Source organism: Pygoscelis adeliae, unplaced genomic scaffold, assembly GCF_000699105.1.
Source record: "Pygoscelis adeliae isolate BGI_AS28 unplaced genomic scaffold, ASM69910v1 Scaffold131, whole genome shotgun sequence".
In the NCBI taxonomy this organism is placed as follows: domain Eukaryota; kingdom Metazoa; phylum Chordata; class Aves; order Sphenisciformes; family Spheniscidae; genus Pygoscelis; species Pygoscelis adeliae.
Genome location: NW_008824058.1, coordinates 401,355 through 412,962, shown reverse-complemented (window position 1 = coordinate 412,962; position 11,608 = coordinate 401,355). Strand labels below are relative to the sequence as shown.

The window sequence follows — 11,608 nt, the reverse complement described above, 5'->3', positions numbered from 1 at the left end:
CAGTCAGTGACCTACTGCATGTACTGGTTTGTCTTAATTTGTGTGATGGTAAACTGCGTCTTTGTGAGGCTTATCTGTCACTGCAGCAGAGGTGACCATCTCTGGCAGAGGACTAGGGATGGCAGGAATGAGTTGTTTCAGCTGTGTGCTTAGTGAACAAAGCAGGTTGAAGGTGGGCACCTTTATTCTGACCGTAGTATCCATAAGTAACCTCGGGATTCAACAGAGCTCGGTGCCTTTGTTTTCAGTTTGGGTTTTTGGGTTTGGTGTTGTGGTTTTGGGTTGTTTTTTTTCCGGGGGGGGAAGGGGGATGTTCCTCCTTTCTTTCTTTCTTTAAAAATATATGGTGTTTTAAATATGGAAATTAGTAGAGATTTTGGCACTTAGTTCCTAACTCTTAACTGTTAGATTACATGGCTTGAAGGGCACTTAGAAAAATAAAAAAATGAACTCTATATTAAAATTTTGACATCTCTTTTAACTGCTTTGAAAAAAACCAAATTACAAAACAGCTTTCTGGTGCATTCCAGAAGCATCCATATTTTTAACTCTTCCACTGCCACGGATGTGTATGAGCAGGTTTGACAGCTGCTACTAGCAGGTATTTTCAGGTCAGTGAAAAGATTGAAATAAGTCCTGCATTATTTCTAATCATTATAAATAACTTTTTTCTGTGGGCTTGTTGGTAGCAGATACAATTCCTGATTGGCCACTTAGTGTTTAAATATCTTTTCCCATTTTGGGTATCTCTCTCCTTCCCACTCACCCTCCCAACACCTCAGCTCCCCCTTGTGCTTTTTGTAAAGCTTCATAGTGTTAAAATGTCTTTGCCTCCCTGTGTGTCTGGATCTCTTCACCCTCCTAAATTAGAACTATAAAAAATGCTGGTATCTAGAAATCGCCGATCCTGCACATGTGTGCTTAGTGAAGGTCCCAACCCAAAAGTCATGGATTACGTTGAGTTATGGTTTTTTTTATCTACTTCAAACGTTTTAGTTGGATTCCCGTTTGCTGTTTGACTCATTCCTAAAAAGCCAAAAAATCTAAGCACCTAATAAGCTGTGGAAGAATACTTGGGATAACTTGCATTGGTGTTCTGGATGAACTTGTTACAAAGGGAACGTGGTGTCAAGAAGACATCAGTCTAAGATCTTGAAATATTCCAGGGGTTTTTGTGTTTTGTTTTGGTTTTTTTTTAAATCCTTTGTCATTCGTGTTTAAAGATGCCTCTTGTTATCTCCTGCTTACAAAGACAAGGAAGAGTTTTACACCTGTGAGCTGAGGGTATTTAGAATCTTGCTTCACTGGTGGATAATTGGAAATGGTTGACACTTCCATTTCAGAGGAGACTTTTCATTTTGCAGTTAGACTCCCAAAATAATTTGGTTTGGTCTAGATCTCTAGTGTATTTGCAGCTGTAAGATGGCTAGGCGATTCATTTGCTGCTTATACAGCAGTATAATTAACTGTACGTATGTAACTTTGAATAGAAAAGCCAAGTCTAGATATTGCAGAACTCCAGCACTGTAAGTCTGCTTTGGACATGACTGAAGGAGAATTCTGGTTTCTAAAACTAAACCTGCAACCAGGAAATACAAGGTGAGTAGTCAGATTTGATAGAAAAAGGGTGTTAGTTACAGATGGACACATCTGCTCCCCTGAAAATGGCCAAATACATTTCTCATGCTATTTAGCTGAGTAATTCTTGAAACTTTTCTCCATTCCCTATTCACTCCCACCCCCAAATATTTGAGTTTGAAAACTCCGGTCATGATTATTCATGATAAGAATAGAAAGGATGAAGCAACTGTAGGATGAAGCAACTTCTTCAAAATAATGAGAAATGCATACGAAGTTTGTTCTTCACAGTTTTGAAATTTAAAATACCCTCGTGAACAGGGAGAAAGTATTTCTTTCAACAAGATGTTTTAACTTTACATGTTCTTTGTTCAGAATTGAATTTTCTGACATGCCTCAGAACTTAAATTGTTATTGTTAGGTTGTCTGTAGCTTAATTAGTGCTAATTGGTTTTGTGATTGGCAGATACCTTAATAAAATATAATTAAACATGTTAGAACACAAGTACAAGATAAGTATGCAGCTAGTTCTTACTTGCATTGTTAGGTTTATTCTGGAATACCTTGAGTGAATCATGAAACCTTTATCGCTGTTAGTGGCATTGTTTGAAAACCTGAAAGTGTTTAGAGGTTTGTTTTGCTTTTTTAAATTTAAAGTGGAAACTATTACAACTGATATTTATGGGGGAAGAATGCATATTCACATAATAAGGTGTTAAGATTTAATATAGTTAGCAGTGACCAAAACCCCTCTGACTTCTTGGTTATAGTATTTGGAAGTTGATTTGAGTATGCCAAGACACAGAAGTTTAAAGTCTTTGCTGGATTTCTTTGGCTTACTTCTGTGTGTGTTTGAAAGTGAAGCATAAATATTGAAAGATGATTTCTTGTTAACAATTACCTAGGTATGAGTATTTTTTCTTCTCTAAGCGTACATAATGTACAGTATGTAATTCTGTAGACATTTTCACATAAATTGTATTTTCTTCTTGCAGTCAAAGCTGGAGGTATGAGAGTGTCTAAAAAGCACGAAGACAGACCTGTTGAGAAAAATGCTAGACCTCCAGGAAAAGACAAGACAAGGTATTGCACTGCAGGGCTTGTTCCCCACTGCACCATAGTTAAAGTTCATAGGTAATGGGCTGAAGGTTGAAAACAAAGACAACTCTTAATCTCTGAAGAGTTTAATTTTTAAATTAACTTGTGCAATTCATAGATAAAAGGCAACTTTGAAGTAGTCATCGACTTAAAAAACCAAACAAAAAACCCACAAAAACTCCAACTTCAAAAACCTAAGGACGATGTCTTGCAGTGAAAGACAAAGGCTGAATCTCTTCTCTGTTGTCGTGTGTTGTGGAACAGAAATCAAAACAATGTGTTGCCTACCTGTACCTAATAAAGTAATGGTCAAACAGTTTCCAGTGAAATAATAATGAATTTTAGGCTGTCCTCGTTCTTTAGGAAATTAAACCCACGTCTCCCACCCCCAAAGAGTCTATTATCTCCTGTATAGGCTATACCTCCTATTTCAATCTGAAATCTAATTTGGCTTTTTCTGTTTTCTACTTCATAAGGTTACTCAAGCTATTTTGCCCCAAAATGAAGGCATGTTTCTACTTTTGAATAAGGTAGCAGTGACTGATTGAAGTGGTCATCAAAACAAATATTTTCTTACAGCTTTTTCAGATGAAGACTGAATGTTTTTCTAAAATATCTGTACTTTTCTTACATATCACTTAACAAAAAGTTAAATTGACCAATATAAGGATAAGAGGGTAAAATTTTAATGATTTGTGGTGTTCCTGAAATTGCATTAGAGTCCAAATCCTAAATGGAACTCAGTGCCTAAATAGGATTTATACAGGGGTTTTTGCTTCTATTGCAATTTTAAACTTTCTCAGTGGCCACCCAGTTTGGATGTTCCTTATCTCAACCACATAAGTTCTTTTTTACACAAAAAGTTCCTTTAAGAGCCTGCAATTTCTTTGGGGCATACCTAGAACTGCATAGTTACTGCAGAGTACCTAGCACCCCTCATAATTACTGTGACGTTCAGAAATGAGTCAGTGTGACACTAAGGTTTTGTTCAAAGGAGCCTGATCCAGTGACTTGCTCTTGGGACAAATCTGCTGTGTCCTGAAAGCTATGACCTTGCTGCGCAACAAAGTGGTGTACATATCCTCCTCCATATGATGATTGGGGTATTCGTGAGGAAATGGAAGACCTGAATTTTAGCCTGTTGTCGCTAAAAATAGTACATATCTTGCTGTGTCGCTTGCCTTCACCAGTGAGGTAGATGCTTCCTGTTGAAGTTTCATAGAAAAAAGGCTTATAGAAAAAGACTTGAGATATGTGGGGATAAGACAAAATGTTAAAGTACTGTCCTTGGGGAGGCGGATCTAAAATTCCACTCGGCATTGTAACTTGTGCATTTAATACCTTTATCCCTTCTGTCAGCATTCAAAAGAATGTGTAAGTTGAGACTGGAACTTGGGTATAGATGACCTTTAGAGGTTCCTTCCAACCCAAACTATTCTATGATATCCTTCACTAATGAATGCTCCTGCACCTAGTGTACACTTTTTTCCTAGCCCTCTAAAACATTAAATTTTTGCTGCTCAGTGGCCCAGCTCCAAGAGGAGAGCACACTCTGATCTTGCAGGCTCTTGAGAGCAGATGGGGGTTTCGCTCACTTTACAATGAGGACAGCCTGGAATTCATTCTTCCCTTGGAAACTGTTGAGCATTACTTTATTAGGTATGGGTAGGAAAGACATCTGTTGTTGCTTTAAAAGTGACTTTGTCATCTTGCTATGAAAAAGCACTTGTAAGCAAATATTTTTACCTGTAGGGGTGGGTTCTGATTTCTGTCTGGATGTAGACGCCTGTCCTGTAGTCCCAATTTGGGACTAGTTTTATGCATAAAAATAAACTGAAACAAAACAAGATTAAGTGTTCTGCTGTATCTCTTAAGAACAGAACTCCCTTCAAGCAGTCTTTGTATTGTCCTCATGATAGCTTGCTCTGGGCTTGCTGAAGAGGCCTGTCCAAACCAGGAACAGCTCTAGAATCATGTCTTTAATAAAGCATATCTTGGAATTATCCTGAAAGCTGTGAATTACTCCTTCCACTGCTGGGGATTTAGGGACATCAGTTACTCTTTACCTATAAGAAAGGAGCCACCTATACTATGGAGTTTCTGTAGTACCAAGGTAACCATTTAAAAAGCCTGGATTAGACAGGATAGGTAAGCAGTCCAGGCGACTTTGTTCTGATTTCCACTTTTTTTCCCCACACTGAGATTTAAGTTGCCTATATCACTTTTCATAAACAGATTTACCTCTGGTGTTTCTGAATATCTTTAGCTGTTGTCAGAGAAGGCTTCCTTTTTGGTTGAATGTCTGTGTGTACATTGCAATCATAGTATCAGTGTGTCTGACAGTCACTACAAAGTACTGTAATCTAGTAATGTCATTGTGAAATAGATTATTTTGCCAAGAGTTAAAAGGGAAGCTTGTGACTAGACTGACAGCTGAACTCAGTTTTTGGACCAAGATGTGATTTTATTTTTTTTCTCTAAAATGTTGTAATCAGATGGATAACTTTTAAATTAACTGGGTTTAGCCATATTTAACACTGACATATTGACACTATTTCTTGGCAGGCTACAGAAATCACCACTGTAGGTTTTTGTTTGTGTGTTTTTCTCCTCACTGGCTTGGAGGACACTAACCTAAAATACAATTTTTGGAACAAAGCTGAGCCAGTAACACCGACTTCTTTCTTCTTTACTAGTTCTCTGCGACAGAATCAATGGTTACTCAATATAGTATACATACCTTGTTGGGATGATGGATTTCATTGTCAGGTTGCAATCACAGAAGTCACAGAGAACTTTGTAAAGTAGCTTAGTAGCTGTCATATACAGACTCCTTGCCTCTAAGTTTCTGATTCAGATGAGATTATCTGAGAGGCTCAAAGTCACTGTCACAGCTTGAAGTGGCTACTCAGAGCTGAGACTGGTTTTGGCAGGAGCTGAGCTTTGAGATTTAGTTCCAAAAAAAAAAAAACAACCAACATGCTTGCTGTAAAGTTGCTGTGTAATATATGGCATAATAGAATGTAATGCATCATGTTGTTAACTAGATGCCTGCCTGACAGTTTTCTGACAATACATTTCATATGGCTATACCTCATTATTTGAGAAACGATTCAAAGTTTGGCGTGTTCTTGGGGTTTTGTTGTTATTTTTTAATAACTTGACTTGAGTGTTTTTCTGGTTTGTGTTTTTTTTCCGGAGTTAGAAGGCTTTTATTTTCCTTGATTGCCAGTTATCTGGATGTAATTTTTCTGCTGTCTTTTCCATAGTCCTAGTTATCTGATGGCATAAACAGATCTTGAATAACTTACATTTGTCAGTGTGGCAAACTGTATTGATGGCTAAATTGAAATTTCAGTAGGAAATGTCTTGCCTGATCCACAGAATCATTAACTTAACTAAAGTAGTATCTGCTCTTTCAAGAGTCACATTTAAGGTATCTGGTTCCATGTGTAAGCGTAATAATGATTTTTCTTTACTCCATTTTAAGCTACAGATGTGTCACTGCAAATAATGGTATCACCAGAAGAATGTGCAATCCATAGTTCTTCCTGTTGCTGAACTAAATTATTTCATATCCACAGATTGTTTTATTTGTGGAATATTGGTAACATGGCTGCTCTTCATTGGAATATGAAGAAGTTAATGGGATAATCTTGCGCAAAAAGTTCTTGCTTGACAAATTGCTGCTGTCAAAGGAAACACTCCCCAAAAGCAGAGGGTGAATTTTTTTCATGGGTCTAGGTTGGAATCAAGAAAATTACGAAGTCAAATTTTGTAGTTCTGGATATCAGTGCTCAGCTTCTGTGAAGCTACTCCACACAGTATACAAAAAAAATCCCTTTTGAGATATTTAAGGATATTTTATATAGATTTTTGTATAAAACTATATCTAAATAAAACAGCCCGCAACACAGATTTTGCATTGTTCTATTCTGAGGCAGCATACCTTTTTTTAAGATCATATAGCCTTTAATGTGATTAAAGGATTTAGCTCCAAAACCTAATTTCTATTAGAAAATGTTTTGTATTAAGTCTGGAAAACTAAAGTGACAAGTGTTTCTGTGGGATGGGAAATGCTAAATACCTTCTTCTTTTGCTTTACAGTGCTATTGCCAGTTTTTCAGAAACTCAGAACATGGATGTCTTGCTAGCAGAAGTGCTGAGCAAAGTAAGTACATCTGGAAGAACAAGATACGTGTTTGTCAGGGCTTCTCCATAAAGGTAAACATAAAGGAAAAACCCCCCAAAACTCCCAACAACCCAAAAAATGGATTTTCCTTAAACTGCTGTCATCTGACATTTGTAGGTTTGTCATCTACCACTACATATTCTTGAGATGATCTATTTCTTTAACGGTTGTGTGGCTTAAATGCTAGATGGCTAAAAAGTAACTAGCCTTCTCTCCTTTTTCTGCTATGTTTGATTCCATTCCTGTTTAACACTAAGTAGCCCCAAGATAGTTATGTATACCTGTTACAGAAAAGTACAGCAAGAGACTAAGGTGTGTCCTTTTTTTAAAGTGGTATGTTGATTTAGATTTATTGAAATATGGGGAAGAATTATCAGTGACATAGTAAGTTTGTGGCAGAGCTGGGATTACAACCCAGAACAAAACCTAGTCTTCAGTTCTTTATCCCACTGTGGAAAAGTTATCCTTTAACTTCTGTAAGGATCCAACTTAGAGAAGCGAAAAGATAGCTTCTTGAAGGAGGTGGGTAGTGTCACTGACAAGTACACAGTGGATACTAAGATAGTAAGCTAACATCAAACTAATCATCGCTGTTAAGTGAGCCCCGAGACAACAGGCACAGCATATTTCCACTGTTGCCGCATATGCAGCTATTTCACCTGAGGCCTGACATTATGGTCAAGTATCTTGACTTCTCCCTTGGAAATACTATGAGATCATTTAAAATTTTGTGACGCAAAGCTGTTGATGGACCCTTCTATTCATCATTATGCTTACCACTACTGTCCAGTATCTCTTGCTAGGCTGTTGATGCAGACTCTTACACCTACACTTTGCAAGAGTTGATTTAACAAGTAGTTTTTTAATTTGCACGATAATCTGAAGCTCTGACAGTTATCATCTATTTTTCATACACTTGCAGTCTTCAGATTCTGAAGCATACAAGAGTTGTTCATCCATAGAGCTTGGTAAAACATCAATTGCATCATTTCAATATAAGCCTTTCATCAACAGATGTGATTATAGCTTTAGTATGTAGAGGTTGAGTATTTGCTTAGACTTGTTTGTTAAGGAGAACAGAACAATCCATCCTGTTTCTCTTCCACTTGTCCCTATCTCCTGTGTTCTGACCTATCCTTTCCTTCTCCTGTTGGTTTCCAGCATCTCATACATGAAGCTTCCTCAGTAGTTTAGAAAGTGATAATTAGATACTGTAATGATGATGATTTGAATCTGGGAAAATAAGAATTTGAAGCAACTTGCTGTTAACTCTGGCATACAGATTATTTGCTCTGCTTTCCTTATCTTGACAGCTCATTCTATGAACTACTAAAAAAAGGGAGGAAAAAAATAATCAATAGTTCACTGAAGGTAGTCAGGCTAATAGCACTTTGAAAACAGAAATTATAATTAAATGTACAGAGTCACCATGAGTTTTATGTATTGATCATTTGAACTTTTTGTGGAGTTACTGTTTTTTAAACTACTTTCATATGATGGGATTTAGGAAGAAAATAGCAGAAAAGCTGTATTCTGTCACAACTTTTTTTCCTCCCTTTAATGTTACAGATGAGCCACAGAATTCATGCAGCAGCATTACAAGTGGCTCACCAAAGGCCACAGCCTGCCTTGGAGAAGTTCATACTGCCTAAAAGAATATACATTATTCAACAGCCACGGAAATGTTAAGATACTTGTTAAAATACTCATGTTTACTTAAACGTGAGTTTCTATTCTAAATAGCAGTTAGCACATTGTGGTAAAATGAACAAAAGCTGTGTGCCTTGTATCTTACTGCATTTCTGCTACTGACAATAAAATACTTCATAAGAAGAGTTACTAAATGTACTGGGATTTATTAAAATGTCGTGGCTTCTGTCTAACCTGGTTTTACTAGTGTACAGTAATCACTCAATGCCAAGAAGTCTAACAGCTTCGTTTACTGTGTGAATTTTGACTTGAGTACCGGAAACTGTCAGCCCTCTTTTCACTTTATTTTTTTTTAATTTAATGATAGCAAAGCTGAAGTGAACATGACCCGAAGAAAGTAGCTCACAACTGAAAGGCATGTTTTTTGTTTTAATTTGGGGGGAGGTGTTCCATGCTGAATGTATGCCTTAGGCTTACTGCATAATAAGAAACTTCAGAAAGTCCTGGGAAAGATTTCAATGCAGTGAAAAAAATAAATTTTTTTCATGCATTTCTTTTTGTAAGGAAATCCAGCTCCTCTGCAGAGATTCCTCTGCTGGGACCCAGACAGTAGGAAGAACCAAGTGAAAACAGTCTGTTTGTGTGAATCCCTTTGGGGTTGGGGAGGATGAGTGAAGGAAGTACCTGACTTGGAGTTGAACCTGTGGGATGAGAGAGCAGATATGAGGGAGGAGTCAAGGTGCAGAGAAAGCAAGCAGTGATTTGAATATGGAGTTTAAGGTTGGTAGAATGGGATATGAGGCTGAAAAGTGATGAGACTGAGCATTGACTGATAGTAATAGGGTCTTAAGGGGTCAAGCTTAATAATGGGGAGGAGCAATTGTAAATACAAGTACAGGAAGTATCCCTGAGCCTTGCCTGCTTATACTGTCAGCAAAAGACAATAGAAATAGTCAGTCCTGCCCAATCCAGAGGATAATACTCTCCTACTGCTGCTAGTTGGTTGGGTAGCTCAGCTGACTACTTGCTCTGAATTTGATTCTGCTGGGACTAGTTTTTTTTAAGGTAGTGATTGCAGATGAATTGCCACTAAAATTGTAGTCAAGGAGTCCAAGTAGACTTAATATGAAAGGTGATGCTCAAAAATTTTATATTGTCAATGAGGCTTCTTTTTATACTGTGCTTTCCACATGACTACTGTGGAAATCTATTGCAAACATATGAAACAGTCCCTCTTAAATAGAGGGATCCCAGGTGGTTATGCAGATTTGTTATGTTACCATTTAACGTGAATGTCTGCTTCATTTCATCCATCCATAAAATGTAAATAACTTTGTTGATTAAATATTAAGTTATGATCACAGGAGGTGGTGATTAGTAGTATGTGCAATAAATAATTCCGTTACACCTTGAATAAGTAGGAAAAATTAAAATAGTGCTGCTCCTATGAAGATGACTTTTTTTTTCTCATGTTCTTTAACTGACTGGTAGCTACTTGTAAAATATTGTCACTGTTATCCTGGACAAGAGCAGCAATATAGTTTATGGATTCTTAAGTTGTAGGTACAGGATTTGGAAAACAGCTAGTCCTGCTTTTATATATAGCACACTCTCCACTCCCCAGGCTGACTGTATATAAATGAATATCAATATGAATGTAAATAATGAAACATGATTTGAGTTAAAGCTGTCCACGTGTGAAATGATTATTCATGCTATCAAGGCCAAAAATAGCACTGTGCACTCTAACATATCTGGCTAATACGTGCTCCCTACAGAAAGAATATTAGTAAAATCTTTAGAATTCTAATCTTTATCCTTTTTGTTTCTGAAGAAAATCAATGGCTAGTGAAAAATTATAGGATCTGGTTCTGAGGGCCTTTGTGAACATTACTTTCTATGAAGTAATTTACTTCTGAAAACTTACTTATATTCTGGCCAAGGATTTAATACACAATGAGATCTTGTAGGAAAAGGATTGTCTTTTCCCGAGTTATACCCAGCCTTCCTCTGGATGCTAGATTAACTAGACGCCCAATTGTTCTGGCCAATTTGTGATTAACATATACGTGAGTGGAGAAACCATTTGAACACCCTTTCCTGGTGCCTGGAAGGGATGGGACATATCCTGGCACACCATAGAAATGAGTAACTGTGGTAAATTGCACCCTGCTGTGAGAAGTTACTCAGATACTTTGGGAATGGAGATACCTGGGATCCTTATTTCTATCTTACATCCCTGGAGTGGTTGGAAACATTACTATCCTAGCTGTGTGCAAATTGCTTGGTGGGAATTTGACCTGTTATTGCAATGTTTCATCATTTCAGTTGTGTGAACACCCATGTTGTGATGTAACATTAACATTGCTGCAAGTGGCAGTGAATAAACCAAAGGATCTGACTACTCTTCTGTTAGTTCCTTACTTGATTTTGCAATTTGATTTTTTTTTAATGAATGTTATTTAAACTGTCTAAAGTAGTACGTTCAGGGTAGGGATGGCATGCTCAATGTAGAAGGTAGCTATAGGAAATGACTTCTGTGACATAAATCAGGTAGTCATACAGTCCTTGCTTCTGCATGTAATAGTTCTGTTTAAAAGGTCCTGTATACTATTCTGTGCAGTGCACATTTAGCAAGTTCAATACTACATAGATGAATTTAGTATATACAGTAACTCAAGTTCTGGAAGTATAGTGTGTCCTGTATCGGCAAACAGGAGTTAGGCAGCATAAGCTCAACATACGCTTCTAAGAGGCTTCTAAGAAGCATCAGTCCTCCTGGAAAAATGAATCCATGCATGTATTGCAGCAGTGCCTAGGATCTGTATATGTACAGAACATATCTGGAGTGACAGTGTGGTAGTTCCAAACAGCCTAGTAGAAAGCCTTCTTTAATGTAAAGTATCTATGTTCTACCTGTGTAAAATATTCAGGTGTAAAAAGAGGACCTAACAAGAAGTCAGGAGGTCTAATTTTGATAAACTCAGTTTCATGGTTTTACTAAAGGCAAAGCAGGTACAAGCTCCTCTTCGATAACATGTATCTTGTGGAGCAAGAAATCCTGGCAACCCATCTATTTAATTTCCCGCT

General features: G+C 37.3%; 1 protein-coding gene across 1 annotated transcript; it reads left to right on the top strand.

The window, feature by feature from the left end:
• Positions 1–2,153: 2,153 nt before the first annotated feature.
• DAPL1 (death associated protein-like 1) lies at positions 2,154–8,557 on the top strand. Its single transcript, XM_009334035.1, has 4 exons — positions 2,154–2,208; positions 2,574–2,661; positions 6,784–6,847; positions 8,438–8,557. Exons 1-4 carry the CDS (start codon positions 2,154–2,156, stop codon positions 8,555–8,557), a joined length of 327 nt encoding a protein of 108 aa, XP_009332310.1.
• Positions 8,558–11,608: the final 3,051 nt, after the last annotated feature.